Here is a 26,086-nt window from a genome sequence, read left to right on the forward strand (position 1 = left end):
CTACAAACCATCCTGAGTATTTCTACTACTGGTGCTATTGTTGTACCTTCTGTTTCTTTACTGCTGATGTCATTGTATTTGAGTTTTATTTAATTCCTTATAGCTGCTTTTAAAAAGGAAATAACTAATGGTTGTATGACCAGTTAATGAGATTTCTTTCTGACAACACAAAAGTTTAAGAAAAGTTTTCATGATAAAGAAATTGTTTTCTTTTTCTTTTCAGGTACCACGATCAACAGGATGTTACTAGCAACTTCCTTGGAGCAATGTGGTTGATTTCAATAACTTTTCTGTCCATTGGATATGGTGACATGGTACCTAATACATACTGTGGGAAAGGAGTCTGTTTACTCACTGGAATCATGGTAAGTGTTCCTGAATTTATTCATTGGATATGAGATTAAGTTTGCTGCAATTAATCCTGAAACTTGTGGTAGTCATAAAGAAATACTTATTTTCTGGCTTGTAGAGCATATATACTTACTTGCACCATTGCCATGGTCTTTCATTCCTGGTAATGGAATTGAGGGCTTTCTTCTTCTTTAGGTAAAATGTAGCAGCTCTGTAATGAAATACAGAGAAATAAATTCCACCCTGACATAATTCGCAGCTTCAAAATCTCAATAGTCTTTCATTAAATGTTAAGGTATCATATCATCTCAATTATCTTTGGACATGTGTAACTGGACCAGTTCTAATAATGAATCTACAGTTCTGACTTTTGTTTCTTAAAATTAAGTTACTCACAAACAAAGAAACGTGATGGTAGCTAATCTCCTAAAGCATTTTGCTTGAGTGTAGTTTTCTACATTATTTCTTGTAAGTCAAATAACATACTATCCATAGCATTCCATTGCTTTAAGTGGATTTATGTAGTAAAATTTTCACTGTAAGAGTTTTTGTTACCATTGATACAATGCAGCAAGTGTTGGTCCATGCATATTCAGTAAATATTTATTAACTGTACTTAATGTCTGGTTTTAATTTTTCTGTATTGCCTCATTTGGTCAAAGTTAGGCAGGAGTAAGGTGACGGATTGTAATGTCTGGGGAATTTATGCATATCTACAGTAAATTAGAAGTAAAAAAGCCGTGCATTCTACAACTTTTATTTATATCAACTCCTATGTAAATGTCCCTGTGAATGAGAAGGGCGAAATGAGCATCATATATACTGTATATAAATGTTTCTGAATTTTTGCCATTGATCATATGTAATGCAGCTCCAATATCTACCTTCTGTTAAAACAGGTATGTTGGGATTATGGCTGAAAACAAATGGTGTCAAATAGTCACCACTTTTGAACAGGTGTTTTGGTAAAATTTTCATTTCTAAGAGTGTATTTTGTGTGCAAAGATTAAAATAGATCGATGCATTTTTGTAATGTTGAAGAATTTTTTTGCAAATGCCTTTTTTTAAAAAAAAAAAAAAACAACTGACAGGTTTCAGGTCATTGGCCTTTATTGAGAAAGGCTTCCAGTACATTTTGCCGGTGGTGGCAAATGCGTATGTCCTTAAATACAGAGTTTGCAATGTAGTTGGAAGGTACAGGCTGAAAGCAGAGGAATGACTCAGAAAGCTTTTTTAAAGGCTGTTGGCTAAGCTCAAATCTGCCATCTTCTGGGGTATTTGCCTTTGCTCCTCTTTCTGAGCTGGATTTTGCTGCCAGAGAGAATAAAATGTGGTCATAAGTTCATTATGAAAAAAGGAGGACAAGCAGTATGTATGGCCACGGGGATGTGCAGAATGGGGACAGAACCCTGTTAAAAAGCTTTCCTTCTTCCCAGGCACTGTTTAGAAATGAGAAGCAAATACCTGATGATGCAGGTATCAGATAATTTTGTTCACTCAAATTGTTCAGCACTTTTCAGCATTTCATTATGAAAAAAACACAGTAAGAGAAATTTAGGACCTTCAAAGCCCTGCAGAAGTGCAATGAGAATAGTAGTATTGATACTAGTCATTTGTGGTTTTCACACTGCTATTGCATTTATGCTAGTGCAAATGATAGCATCTGGATTGTTATTTTGAATAGCTGTGGTTAGGCTTATGATTTTATTATGATGAAAACAAGGTAAAAAGGAAATCAGAAAAACAGACGCCAGATTATTGCAAATGTTATTCTATACACCTTTGAATGAACCACATAGAAGCTGAAATTTTAAGATGTATTTGTCATTTTGCTTATAATAGCACCATTTGGATTCAGATGTAAAATTATTTAGGGTGGTTTCTTCCATTGCTTTGGTGAAAAACTAAAGTACTGATTATTATGTACCATTTACATACATAGCGTTTCTTTTTCACAACTGAAACAAGACTTGTAAAATGTATGGATGATACTCACCTTCGTGCCTTTGATTGTTTTTTTACAATAAAAATTCTGCAGCTGCTTTGGAAGCATGAAGGCTCCAATCAGCACCTCATGGTAATGAGTTTGGGATAAATACCTCCAGAGACAGAAAGCATTCTTAACCAAAAAGTGAGCCACGTAGCTAGTGTATGATGATAGGTAAAACAATACTGAAAGCCTGACCCCTAATTATATTTTAAAGGAGATCCACCATACGGCTTTGGCAAACGTCATCTTTGAGAAAAAAATTATGAAGCAATGGGAGGAAGTCAGATGTTGAAATTACTCTTTTATTTCTTTTTTTTTTTAATAAAAGATCTGAAAGATATGAAGTAGGAAACAGTGAACATGATAATAAAATATCTTCCAGCCTAACCTGCAATACCAAAAAGCTTATAGGTCTTGAATATAATTCTTTAAACCAGCTACTCTTCTGAAACTTGTACACTAACTAATGTTTGTTGTGGAAAAGGTAAGATCCTAAAGGAACAGACTTACAGATTTTTATTTCAACAGGAGTGGTTGATGGTCTAATTAAAAGATACACCAGGATAGTTGTTGAATGAATGTAACAAATAAAATCAAACCATATATGTGATTTTAAGAGGGAAAATATAATTCCCTAGCATCTGAAGTAGCATTGTTGGGTTAGTGTGATCAATACCAAATGCCACTGAGTTTTTGCTTTTGGATAAGGTCCCTGTTAAAAAGGGTGGAAGGGACAATAAATGGAAATACTTTTGAATGCAAGGGTAGTTACACAGACCACTGAAGAGTTAATATTGGCTTTGCAAAACTAGTGGCTCGTGGAGGGCTCCTTCAGTGTCTTGATCCTAATGGAGGGAGCGCTCAGGTACCCTGGCTGTCCTCCCACTTCTGCCCCAGGAATTGCTTTCTGTGCAATGGAAATTGGACTGCGCAGGCTGAACCCTGCATTGTGCTCCAGCCTTGGAAATAGACTTTATGCAGCCTGCTGATGGCACCAAGTTGTGCTGTCTGTTAAAACTACAGCTACTGCTATCTTGACGTACTGGTTCAAGTGGCATCTTTTAAATTCTGCAGATGCAAACTGCTGGAAAATAGGAAAATCTTTACACATATTCAGATTATACCAAAAGGAAAAAAAGCCTTGAGAATCAGTAAGAGTTAGCCAGCAGTCTGATTGATGCATTAGAAAAAATAAAAAAAGAAATGAGAAAGAAGGCAAATACTGAAAAAATATGTACTGTCATACTGAACAATTTACCTTTTGATCTTGCAAAGCATTTAAATATGTGAAACTTTAATGAAAGTACTGACACAGCATGATGGCATGGGTTAACGCAGAGGTGCTTTACAGACAGGCAAGTGAAACTGAACTGAGTACCTCAACTCAATTACCTATCAGTGTTTTTCCAGTGAGATTTCACTAGGCAGCAGTAGTAGACTATAGGCCAGGTGGACTATAAATCAGATAGCAAATGTGTCCTCTGCCCTCTGTATGCATTAGGTAGGTCTGCAAGAGCATGATGGATGAATAGAAATGTCAGTGCTGTCACTATTATGAGAACAGGGTAGAGAGGAGATGGGGAGACCTATGGCATCTTCACCATGATGTGCAGCTTGTCAGAGGTTTGTCTGCCCACTGAGGATGCCGTCCATGGTTGTCAGCGCACACCCAAGCAGATCTCGCAGATCGTGGTCAGCAGGCTGAGCTAAGGTACAGGTGGACAACTTTGTGCTGGTGCTAAGTGAAACTGCTTATATAGTCAGCACTTCCACCTCCTTAATGGCTTTTTGGAGTTAGGGCCTTGGGGCGGTTTGCCAAATTTTCCTTGCTTTATGAGGAGTATAATGAAGTTAGAAAAATTTAAAGAAGGGAAGTAGGAATTGGTAGAAGTGAAAGGAGGCGGTAAGTGTGAAAAGATATGGGAAGATGCATAATTATTGACTGTGAGATGGATAGTTTTTACAGATCTTTGTAAGTTTTTGTACCTACACAAGATAAAATAATGACAATCCATTCTTCCAACTCCAAATACAAGGATCTGTTGCAAGGTTTGAGAAGGACTCTTTCCCTTTTACGTCCAGCATTATGTGGAGAGCTTGTGCGTTTATTGCGTGATGCAAAGCTAAGGATGCAGAATCTTCCTTCAGAGCCAACTGCCAACAGTTAGAAGCAGACATGGAGAACTAGTAGGTCAAATCTATGTTGCTACAATAAAAGGGATGGATGAGTTGCAATTGTCCTGTCACAGGATGCACAGGGTGGTTGGCTATAGCTTGGATGAAGATTGCTTTAAATGAAATCACTATCATTTCGGAGTGTCTGCCTCCCTAATGCTGAAAGTGCAGCTTAAATACTTCTGTTACTGAAATGAACTCCAAAGAGATTGCTAAGCCTATGAAAGAACCAAGTATATTAGGAAAGTTTTCTTAAATTTGCATCATAGAGAGGGACAAGATTAGATGTTTCTTTTGGAAAATTTTTAAGTAACACCTTTTAACTACAGGATTTGAACACCACTCATGTAGGTGAAGAATTCTTATTACAGTAGTCGCAATGCAGTCCATGTGTACCCAGCCTTAAGGATAGTAGTTTTTATTATTTCTAAATGGTGAACCAAAAATTAATCAGATCTGATTTTAATGCTTCTCATGCTATAGCTTTTAATGTCCTTGTGGAAGTCTGCATTTAGTTCGAAAGAATTACAATTCCTTTCCTATGCATCATGAAAAAAGTGATGAGGATGAGGTGTTTCTGAGAATAGGGGACTCTTCATCTAAGCTTCAATTGTGGTGTCTGTGTACAGTTTTATCTCAGACTCAGCCTGGTCTTACCAACAAATACCGAGAACTATCTACAAGAGGAACATGGCACCTACAGTAGTATGGTTTTGAACCATATGATTTTTATTGGTAGCAAAATCTGAACTGTAACATCTTTGAAATTTAAGTTACTAGATTGTAAGAAAAAGAGGAAAAAAAGGGGATTCTAAGTGAACAGTTAACATTGGCTGCAGATCTTCTGGGATGATTCCTGAAAAAGAGAAAAAGGTAAACATGAGATTTGAGCAATAAAATACAAAAATTATTTTATAGAACTTTCTATGGATAATATACGAAAAGGTAATAAATTATTTTTCTTAATAATGCCTAAAACGTTGGATTTTTTGTGAAAACATTTGTTTACATTGTTTAATTCTGTAATGAGTTGCAGAAACACATAACTGTTTATGTAACAGAAAAATGTATTTTGAATTACACTAAAAGAGCTAAAAAGGTATGATTAAGACTAATATGCTGCATTGTGGGTAGATACCTATGGTTGAACTGATAAAAGCAACTCAATTTTCTGTAGTAACAGTAAAAGAATAATAGATTGTATTGCTATTTAAAGGTTTACCTAGAACATTTTGCACATTGATCAAGAATCTATAATATTTTTATCATTTCTAGTATCTGGTAGTAAAAGGTCAGAGCAATGTGGTGAATAGTTTTGTGGATGAGAAGCCTACTAGAGGAACTGCAAAAATCTAGAACACAGCTCAGTTTTTACTTCCCTGAGAATACAGGAAAATATGAAAAGCTTTTCATGCAAATTGGTAGCACCTCGGGTCCATGTCTCAGATATATGGAAGAATTTAATTCAGTTGGTTCTGAGAATTTAATAATAAATATAAGTGATGTCAGGATTCAGAACAGATTGTGTTTATTCCTTCTAACATACTACAACCTAACTGGACAAGCAGAAATGTAATATGCAGAAAACAGTTAATGATGCTTGAATTATTAGTGTTGAAGCTATTAAAAGTTGGGCTGTTCAGAAATCCTTCAGCTCCTCTGCTGTTGTTCCAGCACACAAGATTGCCAAAACGGAAACTTTTGTAAGGAACAAACATAGTTTGGGATTATTTTATGGCTATAGCTTGTTGGGATGAAATTTCTAAGTGAAGTAAAGAAAAACAGATGATCAAAATCGAGATGAGAAGCTCCAGAGAGTGATTCCTGAAGCAGCAGTGGTTAGGCCAGTAATCTGAAATGTGAGGCAGAGGCTCTACCTCCATTTGAGTAAACGAAATCTCCTGGAAGGTGTAACCCTCTTTTAGAATTAGAAAAAATAAGGAAAAAACCTCCCTTGGAAGGTCTTCAGTTCATACCAGTAGAGCAAGGAAGTTTCTGAAGTGTCAGAGGGCAGGGGAACTGTTCCCCACTTAGGTCTAGCTAGGTGATACAAATGCATTTCAGCAAGTTCAAGGCAGTCAGTTACTGGCTGGAATGAAGAGCAATTGTCCCATGGTATCTTTGTTTACATAGATATGACTGGAGCTGACAACTGTTACAGCAAAACTTCTGCTTTGTTTTGAAAAAATGTAATTTGGTTTGGTTTCATCTGCAATAACTTCACATTTAATACAGCAATTTTAATATATTTTTACAGGTATTCTCATGAAACTTTTGTATTTACAACACAGGTGTTGGACAAGAACATCGTCGATAGCTGTCATCCTGAATCGTTAAACTAATGTTTCCCATCAGTGTTGTAGGCTGTTGAGCCTGCTTATTTAGTGAAATCAGATTTCACCTCCTTGCTCAGCAAAAAAGTTTTTTGCACATCAGCAGAAACTGTCTTGATCTGCAGGGTTTTTTTAGCTGTTATGACCGTTGAAGGTTTCCCAGGAGCCTCCATTCAGTTCTTGGGCTTCTCTGAATTAACACTACTATCATTTATAGGTTCCCCTGTAGCAGAGAGATTGTTTCCATTTTATAAATCGTCATTTTCTGTGCTGTCTCAGAAGCCTTTCCCAGTACCCAGCTTGCATTACTCAAGATAAGGAATTTACTTCACCCTCGCTACCACTACCCGTTACTGTGTCTGGGAGTATTTAAGCAATTTCATATTTGTATATGACATTTAATGCTCTTCATAATTTTTATTTTTGCAACATTGCTAAAAACCTTATGGACTAATTAGAAGTGAAGGAATCTGCTCATCTGCTGTTGTATAGATTAGAAGTTTAAGTGGTGCAGAAAAACTCCCATGAAGACAATAGTAGACAGGCAAATATTGAATATATGAAAGTATAAATAATGCAAAACTATTTTAGGTTGCCTTTTTGGCTGAGATGGCATAGTTGTTTTCCTATTACTCATCCTATTTTGTTTCAGTGTTGCAAGGTTACACATCTCTCCCAGAAAACAATGACAAATGCAAGAACACATTTATACACTACCATTTCCCTAGCCTCTGTCTGTCTTGTGGATGGATTCCTCCTTCAACTTTTGCATTGCTTGTTTTGGAGAGGTTTTTTTTTACTTAAAGCAAGATTTTTTTTTTCTCCCCTTCCCTGATGATCCTGTAAGTCCAACTTCTAGAGAGCCAAATGAACAGAGTACCTGTTTAAATTCTTACAGGATTTTCATTTTATGCAGAGCAGCAGGAGGAATGTTGTGCCTTTTCTGGTGCAGAGCTAAATTTCCCACCAGAACCCTATGTCTGCAAAGCGGACCTTCTCTCTCCCTCAGTGGATCCCAAGGGAAATGAGCAAGAAATGTGGCAACTGCCTTCTTTCAGCTACAGGCAAGTATAGAGGGACATTTTTGTGACAACTACAGCACTAAAGACCGCACTTCACTTCCAGTCCAGTAAACCAAAGCTGCCAGGAGACTTTCAGCTGAGACATTGATACACAGTGTTGCTTCCTTTCTCACCAATAGCACCCTCCAGACATATATATGACCTCCAGGAGTTGCAGAAATGGAGCGATTCATTGTTGTCTTGTAAAGGTATTTTGGAACCTTACCAAAGAAAGAACCAAGTGGAAACGCCAGTGTTTACTTGGAGGAGTACAGGGTTTCTCTGCTAACCAAATGCTGTGGCTTATCAGCCAGTGCTAACCATTCTTTGCCTTTAGTTGAAGAGTTGCAAGCACCTCTCTTTGGTTATCACTAAAACTGGACCCTTACCAGAATGTTAGATGTAATGCTACACTTTATTGAAGCCTGAACACTGCAGTTTTGCAGTCACTGTGTATTGCACCAGTGTGAACCTTCAGTCTTAGCACTTCTGAGCGGTAGGAGAGGCATGGTCTTGGTCCAAACTTCATAGTCTCACCCTCATTGGATACTTTGGGCACCACCAGCTTTTTCCCTCTAGCTGCCATGGGTATGTCTGCTATGGTTTACCATAATGTAAAATTCTGTGTGGTAACTTTAAGTTAGTCAGCTTTGGTCTGGTCGTTCTGTTGATAACAGCAGAAAGCTCGGGGTAGGCTGCATCAGTGAAGAGCAGGACAGAGGACTGTGATTAGACCGCTAAAGGCATGTCAGCTGGTATAGTATATAACAAGTATATTGATACATAATCTCGGTAAACCACAGAAGGATCTGAACGAGAAAAAAGGCAAAGTCAGGTCTACTATTATGGTGTGTACAGTATAATTGGTTAATACAGACCTACCATCTTTATTTATTGTTATTTATATTCCTGTGGCACTTAGGATTCTAACACCTGATCCTATTGATACCAATACTGTATAGAGACAGTCGAAATATATAGTCCAAATTTCTGAACAGTTTACTATCTCCATACAGCAAAGAGAGTGGGAAACAATGAAGCATTATCTAGGATCAAAAGAAGTGATCTTGGTACACCAGAATCTTAAGTACCTTCACTGGTTTTGCTAGGCTTTGTAGTAAGTGATATCCTAAAAAAGATGGGGAGGAGTTTGAAAGAAAACTATGTATTAGATTATGTACGTGTTTCCAGGGAGCTTTTCCTAAGTCAAGAGATGATGCAAAGGATTTTGTCTGAAAGGGCTTATTGGAGCTCAAATCCGTTGCTTCCATACTGATGAGATGGAAGAGCCTGGAGTCATATAATATTGCAACTGAGGGCAAATGTTCTGTATGTGATGCCATAGGGAAGGGAATAGATGGACACAGAGCACAGTACTGTAGTAAAAATGACAGGCAAAGAAAATAGCTGTTGCAGTGATCTCTGATACGGCTAAGAAAGAGATAATTTGCTTTGTTGAAGCAGATGAAAGGAAGCTTGCAATAATTCAGAACTAAGTGCCAAGAGGAGAAACTGTGCAGAAATATAGGGAAAGCTGCAGTTTATGATGCCTAGGGGTAAAGTGAAAGATAACACCAAGTAATAGTTATTTTGTTTTGAAGGGTGTGTTTAAGCATTTTGTTCAGTTCCTAAATTTAAAGTATAACTTAAAATAACAATTAACTTTACCTTTCTTCTCTTGCTGTTTTCAGATAGCGTGGGCTTGATGTCAAAAAGACAATGCCTGTTGACTTCTTATTTTTTCCCTCAACTTAGTCTGTTCTTCCATTCATTTTTCTAAGGAACATCAGTCATCAGTTAGGCTTGTGTAACTGAGAAAATAATTAGCCTACTACTGTTTAACAAGCACCTAAGTATATACGCGAGTCAAATACCCACATACACTTATTTCTATGAGGGAAACTTACTTTGGATTCTGGGCATCAAAGAGGGTACCAAAGGAGGGTTTTCATGGACTATTGCTTACCTGCATGAACATTTGAACTTAAGGCATTGTTCTTTGTCCTGAACAGGAGCACCATGTGTAGAATTATAGAGACGAAGAATGTGCTAAAGTGTTTGCAGATACATCAAAATGTTTTCATATAGGAAAGCAGCTAAACAGATTGACAGTCAAGGGGAGTTCTGTCAGGTGTAAATGGCTGTAAATCTTGTGCCTCAAGATTGTACTGCTCACAAATCCGAGTTTTACATCACCATCAGAGATCTGATGCTACTGTGCAGTCCAGTGATTGTTGCTTTGCCCAACTGAAAGACTGAGGATGTGTCATATGTTTGTTTTCAGACTTGCTTTTACTGAAGACTAATATGCACCATTTCGTATCAAGCAAGAAATATTGTGCATTCAGGATAAGGTTCAAGTGCTTCATCTTCAGATCCTTGCAAACAGAAAATAGGCATTGCTCATCTCATCAGCGGAGTCCTGGTCTTGTCGTTTTAGAGAAGCCCATTTTTAAATCTGTGATCTTTAAGGGCTTCTCCTGGTTTAGTCGATAAGTTTGTTCAGCCTGTACATGCTTTCTGGAAAATAGAAAAATTCAGGTAGATCAGCTTTTAAAGCTGGTGGCTGCTGGCAAACCCTTGATCATAGAGTACTTGAAAGAAATCAAATTAATGGATGGTTAATTCTGTTATTACCTGTTTCCATTAAATGGAGCAAACGAGCAATATAGTTTAACTTTGTCTTGCCCAAGTTGCTTGCACTGTATGTGTTGTAACAAGTTGTGTCCAGGTTTTTTAATAGCTGTGTCTAAATTGTCAACACAGCTTGTAACTGTTTAATGCTTCATTTAATGTGAACACATACAAAATTTTTCTACATAGGAAAAAAGCCTGCAATTTTGAGAAACTGTGAAAGCTGAATTGTCTGTTTTTCAAATTTACCTGACATCACTGAAAATCTGAATAGTCAGCGTGAATTAAGTAAATTTTTTGGCCATTTTTCCCTTTCTTGTGAAATAGTCTTAAGTCAGACCTTCTAGTTCTGATGTACATAGTTATGAACATTTCCTAGCTAGCACAAACTGATGCTTTTTAATTCTTTGAAATCTGACATGTGCTTTTTCATCTTTTACTTTAGCCACACCTTGAATGGACTGTTCAATGGGGTAGAAGTTGGTGGCTTTCAGATATATACATCTCTAGCTAAAGCTGCAGTGGACTGATGAGGGAATGTTATGAATACTCATTCTTTCATTCTCTTCTTCCTCAAATTTTGACATACTGGAAGTTGTAAGTGCCCTTAAAATCAGCCTGCTTACCAGGCCAAAATACACTACAATAACTCTGTAATGCAAGAGGCGGACAGGAGGCTGACTGAGGAGTGCAAATTTCAAATAGAATTAATTACTGCCTTGATACTTCAAAATATATACATTCTGGCCTTTTTCATTTCCTTTGCATAATATATAACTCTCCTGAAAGCTAAGCAAGTGAAGCAGTGATTTAGTTTATTATTTACTTCAAAACAGTATAAAAAGAATGATGTTGGAAATTATAAAATGCAGTAATCATATGTAAGACTTTTTAGAATTTTATTCTCAAAAGAGCCTTTCTTTTTGAAATAATTATCGTGGTGCTTTTACTTAGCCTAATTCATTTTAATAAAAAAGTAGCTGCTGCATTATGTAGTGTTGATACAAGAAAAAAACCTGAGCATATAAGCATGAATTCATTGAATTCATGTTACTGATTTTCATGTGCATCAGGATATTCAAAAACATGGCACGTATGATGCTTATGATGCTCCCATTTTAAAGTAACTGTATTGCCTCTATTTCATTTCTGCACTTTGGAATAATTCTCACTTTATTAGTATTTTTAAGGATGCTGAGATCTTTAGAGGAGACATATAATAGTGCAGAGCACTGTAACTTAAAATATTAGTTAGCATCATGTACTATAAGGGGAATTTCAATCTTACTTCTGTAAGCTGTTAGTTATTTAAAGAATGAGCGTAATTTGTTCTCCTTCAAGGTACTGCAAAACCTGAACATGCAGATAATATAATACTTCCTTCTTTTGCAGAAGTGCTAAAAGAGCTCATTTTGATATCCTGAGATCCCATCATATCTCACAAAGCCAAGAGGGGTAACCTGAATCTAGAATACCTTGCCGTTGCAGTAAGCTGTTCTGGAGATAAGGAAGATAGCAGTGCATATACACCATAGAGGTGGTTGTCATAGCTTGCCGGTGACAATATTCTGCTGCTGCAGGCAGTGTCTTTCATGTGAGATATAAAGCTACTGTTTTTAACAGTGTTTGGCCCTTATAACTGCTGTGCCACTCTGAAAAAGCATGAGAGTTAATCACAAACACTGGAATAATTTCAGTTCAAACCAAATTCCTTTTGTCTGTCAGCATTCCTCTAGACTTTTTGGTGGGGCTGGGAAGGGGGATCTAGTATTTCTCACCCCTGGTAACTTGGGATAAACAGCTCTTTTGTGCCACTTTGCCAGTGATGTCTGTATTAATAATCTTGATCTGTTTTAGCATTCTTGCTGTAAGCAGGCAGAACTCAAGTTATGTGATTAATTCAACATCTGGCCCCGGTTATCCTGAAATACAGGGCCAAAATATATCTGCTTTTCTCTTCATGCTCTTGCTATTGTATGGGGTCATTTATTTATTTTCCCTCGGATAAGTCTTCTGCATACTAGCTCTTCCCTCCTGCCCTCCTTCACAGGAAGGAGACCAAAGGAGAGCTGTTTATTTTCTGGGGTGGTAGGGCATATGGTAGAGCATCTTCTGCCTAGTCCTCTTCTCAGAAGGCTCAGTGCATTTCTGAAGTGCTCAGCCTTAAGCTGCATTGGCTGTCTTCTTCCTTTTTAACTCTTAGCTGGGTCTGGAGAAGCAAAGGAACTTATAGCCCCATTTTGACTCATCGCATAGAGAGAGCAAGACTTCAGGTAAATTTCCATGAACCTCTGTTGACACAGGGTTCGAGAACAGAGGGAGAGGAAACAGCAAAGCTGGAAAGCTTAGTATTGAGGACAGGAGAAAAGCAGGAAATGCAGCAAAATTACAAGGGATTCATTCAAGAGAATGTTGAGAGCTGTTGGGGATAGAAGCTTTGATATGTGAGAACTAATTGCAGAAAATTAGGTGTTTGTGAGGGAGCGGATGGATTTCTTGGAACAATCTACCAGGGGAATGGAGAATTAATTAGCTGGAGACTTTCACAAAATTCATCGGGTGCCTCCGTAAGTAAGCAGAGAGAACAGATTCATTTTTTTGAGGACACTATGTGAATAAGGGTTTCCAATGAGTTAGTTTATTTTTCAGTCTCTATGTGTTTATTAATGGAATTTGCATTTTGGAAGCTAGATTCAGAGATTTCTTCTGGATTTTCTGGAGAGAGTAAGGCAGTTATAGAGGTGGGGAATGGAGAGAGAGTAAATTAATGGGAGAAACACAGAAAGAGTGGAAGAAAGCTCTGCAAATGAAAATGTGGTAAGCTACAATGTGCAAGACAAGATTGCTTTACACTGGAGAGTATCTGACACAGGTGCAATAACGACTAGATTGGGGTGAACCTGCAAGTTAAACACAGCCTCATATATTTAATGGGATTTTTGTACTTTTTATAAAAGAACCTATAAAGATATGTTTAAAAAAAAAGACTGATAGCAGAATTTATTAGTAGTGTAAATGATACCTCTAGATGTGTTTTATTACCTGGCTCATTTTAGCCTCCTTTCCTTTCCTCCCCCTGCAAAAAACATTTAAATTTGTGATACCGGTAAAGGCACTGTCATTTCAAAGGCACCTGCTGGCTTTGGCCTGTTGTGAACATGCATGTCCATGTATATACATGCATATGCATACATATACACAGCACAAATTAGAAAATTGTTACTTTCTCCATCCAAGTTTTGAAGAAATGGTCTTGTGTATGTGTGCTATTTTAAATGGTAATAAGATAAGCAGAAATAGAATCATACAATCATAAAATCATAGAATCATTAAGGTTGGAAAAGACCTCTCAGATCATCGAGTCTAACCATTAACCTAACTGCCTGGTCCACCTCTAAACCATGTCCCTAAGCACCACATCCACATGGTTTTTGAGCACTTCTAGGGACTGTGATTGCACCACTTCCCTGGGCAGTCTGTTCCAATGCCTAACCACTCTCTCCTAATACCTAATCTAAATGTCCCCTGGCACAACTTGAGGCCATTTCCCCTCGTCCTGTTGCTGGCTACCTGGGAGAGGAGACCAACCGCCACTTTGCTACAACCTCCATTCAGGTGGTTGTAGAGACCGGTAAGGTCCCCCCTCTGCCTCCTCCAGGCTAAACAACCCCAGCTCCCTCAGCCACTCCTCATAAGACTTCTTCTCCAGACCCTTCAACAGCTTTTTTGCCCTTCTTTGGACACTCTCCAGCACCTCAATGTCTTGCCCAACACTCCCGCCCAACTTGGTGTCGTCTGCAAACTTACTGAGGGTGCACTCAATCCTCTCATCAAGATCATTGATAAAGACATTGAACATAACCGACCCCAATACTGAGCCCTGGGAACACCATTCGTGACCTGTTGCCAACTGGATTTGACTCCATTCACCACCACTCTCTGGGCTCGGCCATTCAGCCAGTTTTTTACTCAGCAAAGAGTGCGCTTATCTAACCCATGAGCAGTCACGTTCTCCAGGAGAATCTGTAGGAGACAGTGTCAAAGGCTTTACTAAAGTCCAGGTAGACAACATGCATGGCCTTCCGCACATCTGCCAAGCGGGTCATCTTGTCATAGAAGGAGATCAGGTTGGTCAAGCAGGACCTTCCCTTCATGAGCCCATGCAGACTGGGCCTGATGCCCTGATTGTCCCGCACGTGCTGCGTGATGGAAATATATATATATATACACACACATATATATATGAAAATACTATAGGAAAAGATTGTTGAAGGACTTATAGATCAACAGGGAAGTATACTAAAGTGATTAAATACTAAATTTACGATTATTTTTAGGCCCTACAGAAAATCCTCAGAAACTTTTCTTTTTTTGTATGCTAAATACTAATCTAATCTTATTTCCTCTTTAGCAATTGCTGTAATGTTGAGACAATTTTTAAGAACAGGGTATTCTGCATTTATTTACTAATATTCTGGGCTTTAAAAGTTGTTTTGATCACCCCCTTTGTTTCTGCACTAGAAATGGGATGTGTTCAAATTTTCAACCCCTGCAGGAAAAAAAGCAGAACTTTTAAATGATGCTGCTCACTAATTATTTTGATGCCTTGACAGTTTACCAGCCTGTAATTACTGACTTTTCCTATTACTCTGAACTGAAATAGCTGTAGCATGTTCAATATATTTACCAGGGATGAATCACCTGATGCCTGCCATACTTCTACAGCAAAGGAAAAATTTCCACTACAACTCTGCAAAATGCAGTATTAACATCTTGGGGGTTTGTTTTATTGTTTTCAGGGTGCTGGGTGCACTGCACTGGTGGTAGCTGTGGTGGCAAGGAAGTTAGAACTTACCAAAGCTGAAAAACATGTGCATAATTTCATGATGGACACCCAGCTAACTAAAAGAGTAAGTCACACTTTATATTCACAACTGAAAAGGAAATGTGTGTTAATTTATTTCTGCATTTGTTTTTTTAAATAGTCTCCTGCTCCATTCTCCTACTGAACTTTTTCACAGGTGTGATTTTGCAAGGAGGAGGAATTGAATGCCTTGGGCTTTTCTCTGAATTGATGGCAACTGCGAGTCCTTATCAGATTTTGAGGATGCGAATATTCTTCTATAGAGGGTTCTTGCAACTGGAAGATAATTGATATAACTAACAGTTAAATGCTCTGAAACTAAAGACTTATATTAAACTAAAAAAATTCCATGCAGCATATGAGAAGAATATATAAAATTTTTGTAGCTAAAATAAAAAATGACTGATATATACAAGAATTTCAAGCTATGAAGGATGTTCTTAAGAAAAAGACATATTCATAGTTTGTGAGTGAGACAGTCTTTACAATCGCTTTGTGTGCTCAACACAGGGTTCACTCAGCAGCACACAGTACTGAAGTGCCTTGAAAGATGTTTGTAGATAATAATATTTTTAGAAGAGGTTATTTTTAAAAACCCTCTAGAAATCATTAGAATTCATAAAAAATATTTATAATTTTCCTTATGAAATAGAATTTAAATTACAATAAAATCTTGGAAAATTAAAGACTGCAGCAAACAAGGCAATAGGAATCTTGTATTGAAATAAAACAAGTCAGTGTTGAGGGAACAAGAAAACGAGTAGGAGCTACACAGTCCTCTCAACTTGTTTAGTCTTTGTTATTGAGAAGAGCCAATACAGAGAGGAAGGTCCTTTACACTCACAACAGGAACTCAGCAGAGCTTCTCCCTGCTGGTGGGTGGAGAAGGATGTCGACGCCTGAGCTGGAAACCACGGCTCTGCTCCAGGCGGGAGGGAGGTTGGCTGCCTCAGCACAGCTCCATGCAGCAGTGCAGTGCTGCGCTGCCACAGGTCCTCTGCTGCGGAGAGCCATGTCACATCTCTGCATGCTGTGTTTCCAGGACACATCAGCACACCGCTGTGGTTGTGCTGGCTCCCTCATTTCTGTGCTGTTCACCAGTAACATCCTCCATCTCTGCTAAGCAGTCACTGTGGGGAAAGACCAAGGATGAATGGGAAGGCAGTTCCTATACAGGTATAAAGGGTGTCTGACTTGAGGTGTGTATCTGAGCTTGTTGATTTACACTCCTGTTATAGTCAGTTAAGGTCTTGTTGATACTAGACCACAGACAACAATTTGTTCCTTCCTAACACAGGCACTTTTCTAGTGTAATCCGACAGCTAAACTCAAAATGTCTTTCAGGAGGGAAAAAGGTTTTGTAAAGATTGGCCAGATTTTGAATCTGGTGTTCATTTGTGCTTTTAAAGTTTATTTTATTCAGCTATCATTCATATAAATCTAAATATCAGCCTAATATGGTATCCACATGTGGTGCTTCAGTAGCTTCAAACTCATGAAACAAAAAGCACATGAAAAGCAAACCAAGAAAACAAATCTGAGATGCACATCAGGTCACAAACTGTTTACACAGATACTGGAGAGGTTTCTTCACAGCCTGAAGATAGCCATGGCTCGTGGAAATACAAGGACTAGGTAGAGATTGCAAGGAGGTCTCTAAGTGCTTCCACTGAAGTCAGGACCAAGGTTCTCCAACACTTTTAGAGGTACAAGGTGGTTTCCTCTTGCTGAGAAGCGCTACTGCATGGCATTCCTGCAATGCCTTTACCTAGACATTGACTTAGCTCTGATGCTGCAGTGACTGACATGGTATAAAGTTGGAGGGAGAGAAAATACCTATTAACAAGGACAGTTTTCCTTTGCAAGTAACCTAGTTGTTCTGTCATTAATCAACATTGCATTGCAATCCTTTGTCTGTTGTTTTCAAGCATTCTTTAAAATTTTGGAGGGCCTAAGAAGGAACTGTAGGTACTCTTATCTTTAACATTTTATGGAAAGCCTCATTTAAAAACAAATTCAAAGCACTTATGAAACAGAACACTGGCCACATTAACTGACAAGAATTTTTTTCATTTCCTCAGAGAATGGTAAAAAAGAAACAAGAATAAAAATGTAAACAAAAAAAGAAAAAAAAGTATGTTCCAACAGCTCTAGAAATTTAAAAGACTGTTAAATTGCTAAGAGAATTAAGAGGTACTAACCATAGAACAAGAAAAAGAAAAATTTTATGATCCTATTAAACACATTTAGTTAATTACCATACAGATAATGCATTAGTATTTCCTCACTGTAATTTATATTGCCATAAACACCAAATGGTGCTAACTCTTTAAAGAGGGACAAATTATTCCCCGATGCAAAGAGAGCTGGTCCCAATATCATTTTTATAAGCACCAGGGAAATTGCTCAGCAGTCCCCTTGGTTCAGTTATTGCTTTCTGCCCTCAGTGCTGCAGCTTCTTGATGTACCCACTTCCTACAGTTAGGCAGGGTCTTAAGTGCTTTAGAAAGAGTTTATACCAGAAGAGATAAAGCATGACATAATGCTGCTTTTGTCAGCCTGGTGTTTTTGTTTTATTAAACAGGTGAAAAATGCAGCGGCCAATGTACTCAGGGAAACATGGTTAATTTACAAAAACACAAAGCTGGTTAAAAAGATAGACCATGCGAAAGTAAGGAAACATCAACGCAAATTCTTGCAAGCTATTCATCAGTAAGTACTATTTTGCTTTGGTTTTCCCCTACCGGTGTTTTCTCTCTTAATTTCCCTCTCCCTTATAGTCACTCTTAGTCCCTGTGTCCCGTTCTGCCCCTCCCTTCTCTCCCCCACCACTCTCTCTCTCCCCCTTCACAGAACATTGCTCTTGAGGTCAATTTTTCTCTAGGAATAAGACAAAGTTAATGTTTTACCATATTACCTGTTTACAAAAAAATAACAAAGTATGCTGGCTGTGTATGTCCAATATGGGGTAAATCAAACTTGTTTATATTTTTTTAGAAGTTTCCTATGCTTCTTGAATTATCTTTTGTCTTTTGCCACTGAGACTATCCTTTGTCGGTACGTATTTGCTTACAGGTTCTAAGATACAAGCTACAATAGACAGAAGAAAATGAAAAAAGTTTCATTTGTAGTAGATGTTTTAATAATTTGAAATCAGAATGATGTGATAGAAGAGAGCCTATGAGTAGAGTTTAATGAAAAGAATATGCATCAAGCGTTGCTGTACAGCCCAACAGCAATTAGTTACCTCTCTCCACCATATATTCTCAGTGCATAAAATCAAATGTTGTTATGTCATGTCAGCTATGACCCCTGACATCTGTTCTAGAAAATTGGGAGTATATGCCAACAGTCATGACATGACCTTTAAGCACCTCTGGCATGATTTAGATGAGTTCTTCTCCACTACTGAAATTTTACGGGGTTGAAAGCAAGCCTGAGAACTGTAACCACGAGTAGGATTAAGCTGAATTATGGTATTGCCAGACTATAAGTATTTATCTAAAATTCATAATACATATTTGTCATAAAGCACATCAAAATCAGTAGAACTGGACAACGATTCTGTTACTTTTCCTTGGACTACATGGGAGAAAAAAAGAGACTTTTGTCCCCAGGATTCTTCTTGAGGAATGATCAGGACCCATGCCACTATTTGTCTGCTCTATTCAATGTCCCCATCCAGCCCGATGCAGCCATTTGTACAGTCTGTGAAATCAGTTTCCATGAGATACTGGGGAGATGTAGATAAATTAAGTAAGTTTAATTTCAAACTCATGTTTTGATAACTTTTGAGTGTGGGTCTGTGTCTGATCCAGCGTGTGAGGAGATGTGAGGGAAGCATCCATCATGAAAAGAACACCTATGTGTCATCTTGCAGGAGAGACAGGAAAGAAAGGCCAGGTTATTATATTTCCTATTAGTAAATTTAAGCTAACAGTCATTGTTTCTCTGTTTCATAGCAATGTTTTAAAGCAATGGGTAGCTAAGCTTAAGGTATGAAGTATTCTATAAACCTCAATTCCTATAATATATTTAGCAAACTTGCAGGATTAAATGTCACTGTGCTATTGCAGAAATACTTAAAGGAATAAAAAGATGACAAAAGTCAAGGCATTTTTATGTGGATATAAAAAGTGTATTTTCCCAGTTTGGTCATCCTGCTTAGCTTAAAGGATTGGGAGGCGGAGAGGAATGGCAGGGGTTCTGGGATAGAGGATGGCATATCCGGTGCATCCTTTGCTGGACATGAATGCTTGATTGCAAAGGTTATTCCTTAACATTTTAACTTTGCTATTTATTTTGTCTGTGTGTGTGTGTGTCTCTGTGTGTGTGTGCACACACATTTTCAGAGAAGAATCTAAAAAGCACAGCAGGCTCGATCTGCAGCTTTATATATCATTCAAGCCCTGAAGAGCTTGATGTAAAGTGTTGTTCTGCACCTGCCTTAAAAATTCATTAATCAGGTGGGGTGAAGAAGGTGGCAGCAGTAATTTTTTCCTAGCTGTGCCAGCCAGACTTTGAATAGCTATGTTAATAATGCATTTCCCTCTGTCATTTAGTGCTTTGCATCCCATTCCCAAAACTTTTGTATTTAAGCAAAAAAAAAAAAAAAAAAAAAAAAAAGGATCATTTTCTCAATATGCTGAAGAATGTGCCATGGATGAAAACATTGCTCTAGCAGTTTGCTTTCTTCCAGCTGTAGCAGAGTAGATGGGTGCAAATTACTTTTGGTCCCTTTGCATCTTTGAACTTTTCTCAAGTGACTCATGGCAGTATGTGGCTCTTTTCTGTCTTTCTGGATTCTTAGTTTTTTATTGGTCCCCCTCCTTCACCTTTCCAACCACTTCACTGGAGACAGAAAAAAAGGGAGTGGAGTTTCAGGGCCAGTTTTATACAAGAAACCAAAGCAGATCATGATAACAGTCTCAAACTCACAGTCACAGCTCTAAAACGGCCTTCGGCTGGTCTGGGTCTTTTTTGCTTCTCATGCACACTAAATAAGATGAAATCATCACTCTAGATGATACTATTAAAAGGCATTTTAAGTATTGTATGAATAAGAAAGTCTACAGATGATAGTGAATTGGAAGGTTTTGAAGCTATTGCAGGTTCCTTCATAATGACTGCAAGTGAGTTAGACTCCACCTCAGGCAGTTACTAACTGAAAGAAGTACCAACTCCCTAGGACTTCCCACCTGCTGAATCGAGCCCACTGTGCTCATTTGGTTGTTTTAGTATATTTTACAGTTTGTTTTCTTTTGTTTTGTCTTTTTATTTCAACAAAATGAAAATAGAGCTCGGAAGTAAGTTGTATAAGCTGTTCCTTTCTAAGTCTGCAGAATTTACCACTGTCTGCATGCAAAAAATAGAGTCTTTATTTGTGAACTTCAGTGGTCTGATTGCTGCCATGGAAACGCGATCCAGAATCATGATCTTTTGCTGTGATAAGTGAAGTTCATAAAATCAAGATGTTTCATATTTTCTCTTAATGAATTTAGGAACGAAAGTCTGACAGTTTTCTTTAAATCCGGCTGCTGCAGCTAAAGACTTGCCATTACCTAGAGATACATTTTTACAGTCTGTGATAGGTATTGGGTTGGTTACCACGAGGAATTATCCTGTTGGTGTCAGCTGGTACTCGTATTGCTGAAATAACAATGGATTTCTTGGAATTTTAAAACTAAAATATGAACTGGCAAACAGATGAGTCAATGAATCTTAAGAAAAGCAGAAAACACATGTTCCGAAAATTATTTGAGATGCTCACCAAAACACTAGGGCTACCATTCACCATTTCATTACAGCTTACCTTTAAGTAATTATTCTGTTCTGAGACTGTAATGATATGACTCCATACCTTGGAGACTCCTCCATATTTTTTTCTTTAGAATAGCTCCAGCTCATAGCCTCTGAAAGCACCATTCCTACAATCTGCATTTATTTCGTGCTCTGAAGGAAGTGTCCAAGGGAAGAAGAGCGTATGACATTCCAGTAACAAGCCACTGGAATGTCAATTTTATGTGAACAATTGATTTCTACCTTAACAGAGCTATTTCCCTGTTTTTTAAAAGGTATTTCACCTTTCACAATTTATTTTCTCATGTCGGTTAGCCTAGATGTGAAAGGAAATACTTGGTAACTAATGATATGAACAGAAACTTCCTGATTTTGGAATATCTCCAAGAAAGCTTTCTTTAAACTAGCTTTCTAAGTAACACCATCACTGAGAAATAGGCAGAGTATGCATTAGCAACCCACCTGCCACAAAATGCTGCCAAACTTATTTTCATTTGACAGCTAACCAAATGGTTAGCTTGGTTGGCCCTTGACATACAAGTAGACTGCATGGTATCTTATCACACAATGTTTATAAATTGATATGTTGTTTTTGAAAAATGCTGTTTCCTGCTTAGAACAGCCACCAGAAAAGTCACTGAAAGTCAAAGTAATTCTCTGTTGGAAAATGTTGAACAAATGACTTGTACTTGAGGGAGAAATTGCTTATTTGTGAAAATCACATCTACAAACCACTCCTCTAGCAGTTAAACTGAAAAATATGGACTTTGTTTCAGGGAACACATAAGAAAGGTCATGTATATATCTAAAGAATGTGCATAACTAATAATAATGCAGATAGGTAGGCATCAAAGAGAAAAGTATACCCTTGCTGCTTCTTTCATAGTTTTTCAATGCTATAGTTTAAATAGTGCATTGAAAAGGAATGTCTAATGCAAGTTTAAAATGTAATCATATTTGGATTCACAAATTATGTAAGAAAATCAAATATATTGGCAAGTATGCTGGTTATTTAGCTGCTGGTCAGATGGAAGTTCTGTTTAAAGTAATGAGAAACTCACTTATCACTGTATTTCCATCAGGTTCAAACACCTGCTAACCCAATCCATTTCCGACAGAACAGGGCTAATACCTGTATCTAGTCATGTAGGCATGGGAAGATTCTTGATTGCTACAACATTAATGACAAAAACCAGTTGTTCTATGTTTCTTCCTATATCTACTTGTCACGATACTGAGGCTTTGAGGAATGTTTTGGCTTTCTTTCATATAGTCTGGATAAATTGTTATCTCCCTTTTTGAATTCAACTTTGACCATGGCAAATGGTATTCTCAAGGACATCACATTTCCTTGCTCTTTCCTTTTTGCGGTGTTGAAGAAGCATGCTTCTCATTGTAGCAGGCACATGACCAATTCTGACTTTACACAAAGTACTCAAGACATTGTCCATGCAGTTACTTGCTCTTGTAAGTTTTGTGCATGCTTTTCAGAAATTCTAATATGACCACATACACAAACAAATCTGACTTAAAATTCCACTTTTTAGATTAAGAAGTGTAAAGATGGAACAAAGGAAACTGAATGATCAAGCCAACACTTTGGTGGACCTGGCAAAGGTTAGTAGGCAATTACTCTTGCTTTAACATTCGTCCTTTCAAAATTAAGAGTTTGTAAGTGAAAATGTTATGCATTATACATGCAAATATTGTTAACAAGTTTGTTATTTGTAGCAAATGAAAATATGTGTGTGTTTTGTGGTAACACCTACTGAATGAAACATCTTGTTTATGGCTCTGACCAAAGTTTGAATGCACCATATTTTTTTTTGTACATTTGAAAAAGATTTCACAATTGAGAGGCTGATCCTGAGAGCTCCTGTGACTACAGTGGTCATGGTAAATGCTGAACTGTGAGTGGGCTGTAGTAGTGTAGTGCAGTGTAGTAAAGAGATTTCCCATCCAGTGATAGTGACTGTGCCATGAGGGACCATAGTACACAGGCTCTCACGCAGACTGGAATTAGAGGTTCTGGGTTTCTATTCCTGTGTCTTATGCAGCAGTGACTTTGGACAAGTAAATTTAGGTCTGCATTTGTTTCAGTTTTTATAATGAATAATAGCTGCCTACTTTGCTGATATATCATAAGGGTTTATTAATCTTTTTTTAAGCCATTTGAGATGAGGTAAAAGAGGCTATTCAGTTGCAAATTGCTTGTCTATTGTTGCTGCGATTTTTTATTAATATAAAATAATAACTAGAGAGTTAGAGGGCTGAGCTGATAGCACTCCAGGTTTCACATTAGAACTCAGTATTTAACAGTTACTTTGATCTTAATTTGAGGCTACATTAGAAGAATTAATGGGCTTTTCCTAAGGGTTTCTTGTACACCTCTTCATGTACCTCAAAACCTTCTTCAATTTAAAGTGAATCAAAGCAAAGATTAAACTCTTCAGTGTACATTCCCCTTTTGCTTTAGAGAACCACCTGACAACTTAAGTTGCTGAAAATACGTTTCAGTCTAATGCTTCTGGCAACTGATAAGGACTTTTCAGGTACTATGTAATGTAGATTGCTTTGCTTTCAAGGGTTATGCTAGCATCTTGAAACAGGGGGCAGAGAAATGGGTTATCAACACTCATGTGATACTGAAGTGCTTTACACTTCAGGCAGTCAGTCATTCAACTAATTTTCATTCCCTTTGGATGGTTTATAAACTTCAACCAGTTTTTCTACTGAAGTACATCCAGTTTTGGCTCTAGTTTAAGTCTAATCTGAAGTCTATCAGAGGGAGAAATTCAGTCATTATTTTTTAACCAGTTCCAAGTCTCTATGAAGTAACACATTTCAGATTACATTTTTACTGACCACTATGGCATTTTAAAGTATACCCTATGTACTTGCTGTAACCACTGTTTTGTAGAGGGCAGATAGATTGGGGAACGCAGAAGCAGAGAAGCATACAGTTGAGCTTGTACTCCTTGGACTACATTTCAAAACCAATCCACCCAATTACTCTTACTATAGCCTGTTCAAGAAAACTCAGTCAGTTTAAGAAGAAAGCAAATGGACAACATTTGTGTTCTGCTTATAAGAATGAGGGTGTTTAAAACCAGAGAAAATACAGAAGAGTCAAGGATGGATCCCAGCTTTGAAGCCTTCGGTCTCCTGGTGGCTTACACAACTGACTGGTCACAAAGCTTAGCATGGTGCATTTCTAAATACCTGAACTTCCAAAAAAGGTCTGGTCTTTTGTCTAATTCATTTTGACCTTGACATCTAAAGTGCTACTCAAAATATATTACATTTCTGCACAACAAATTTAGTAGAAAGTTTATTCTGAATCTACAAGACTAGATATTGTTATAATATTCATATCCTTTTTTTTTTTCTTTTGTGAAGTGCAAAAGCATTTGCAAACCTTTGTAGAGTTATGCTGCTTGTTACAATACTTGTAAGGTCTCTCTAAACCTTTGTTTACATCCTTCTGCTTTCAGACTCAAAACATCATGTATGACATGATTTCTGACTTAAATGAAAGAAGCGAAGATTTTGAGAAGAGAATTGTTACTCTGGAAACTAAACTGGAAACTTTAATTGGTAGCATTCAAGCTCTCCCTGGACTGATTAGCCAGACAATCAGCCAGCAACAGAGGGATTTCCTCGAGGCTCAGATACAAAACTATGATAAGCATGTTGCCTACAGTGCTGAACGATCACGATCTTTGTCAAGAAGAAGGAGATCATCCTCCACAGCACCACCAACTTCATCAGAAAGTAGCTAGAGGAGAATAAGTTAACCACAAAATAAAGACTTTTTGCCATCATATGGTCAATATTTTAGCTTTTATTGTAAAGCCCTATGGTTCTAACCAGTGTTATCTGGGTTCTGATGTCAGAATCCTGGAAACCTGAACACGTTTTAGGCCAAAATGAGTGAAAAACTCTTCTTTTTTCCCCCTTCCTCCTCTCAGATGCACAGTGAATGCACCTATTATTGCTATATTAGATTGTTCCTCCTGTAATTTCACTAACTTTTTATTCATGCACTTCAAACAAACTTTACTACTACAGTATATAATACAATAAAAAGGTTAATTTCTGCACATAGTTGCTTGGTTACTTGGACTTAACAACTAAAAAAAAGCTCACAATCAAAAGGCCTAATTATAAACTTTTAAGAAACAAAATAGAAGCTTAATAATTATCTCTCAGTATGAAAACTAATGCTCTAAACTTTGCTTGCAGTGGAGGGGGAAAAAAATCAATAGTCATCAAACAGTATGCTGTATATGTATAGTCATTTTAAAAGGTCACTGACAGCTTCGATTTCTGAAGTGATTAATTAAAAATATAGTTTATCCTAGAAAATAAGTTATGAAGTACGCTATGGGTTTTTTAAATCTTCTTAGGGCTTTTGTTTAACATGCGTTTGTACACACACACATAGATAATATATATACATATATACTTATGTATATAAAATTATTTATGCAATGCCCATGGCAACGATCTTTTAAACTGACTATTTGTAAAGCTACTGGCATGCAAAAAGGACAGGTAAAGTCCTGTTCATTTATTCAGTCTCATAATTATGCCAGGTAAGTATGTCCAGACAGAAGCATCACTTTCAATCTGGAAGTCTCCCATTAATGCTGTTTGGGTTTTGAAAGTGTTAGGTTGCTACTTTTTCCAATCCCTTTTTTTACGTTTAATGTTTCTGGAGTGAATGACTGACACACAGAGTTACAGTATACAGAGTTGTGCCATGGCAGCACGGTGTTCTGTATGCATTACGTTTGGGTAATCCCCATGGTTTCTGCTATGCAGTCAAGCTTAGCAAGACACTTAGCAATATTTCAGAAAACTGTTGCAAAAAACC

At 37.5% G+C, this 26,086-nt stretch overlaps 1 protein-coding gene across 1 annotated transcript in view; it reads left to right on the forward strand.

The window, feature by feature from the left end:
• KCNN2 (potassium calcium-activated channel subfamily N member 2) overlaps window positions 1-24,989 on the forward strand; it is a gene marked incomplete at both ends in the record, with an annotated part of 75,511 nt that extends 50,522 nt beyond the window's left edge. Inside the window, 5 exons of the mRNA XM_082335626.1 lie at window positions 224-365; window positions 15,344-15,454; window positions 17,993-18,120; window positions 22,755-22,824; window positions 24,702-24,989. Of these exons, the coding sequence (XP_082191752.1) occupies window positions 224-365; window positions 15,344-15,454; window positions 17,993-18,120; window positions 22,755-22,824; window positions 24,702-24,989 (739 nt within the window). The remainder of the gene's footprint in view (window positions 1-223; window positions 366-15,343; window positions 15,455-17,992; window positions 18,121-22,754; window positions 22,825-24,701) is intronic.
• Window positions 24,990-26,086: the final 1,097 nt, after the last annotated feature.

Source organism: Platalea leucorodia (assembly GCF_965183815.1).
Source record: "Platalea leucorodia genome assembly, chromosome: Z".
Classification (NCBI taxonomy): domain Eukaryota; kingdom Metazoa; phylum Chordata; class Aves; order Pelecaniformes; family Threskiornithidae; genus Platalea; species Platalea leucorodia.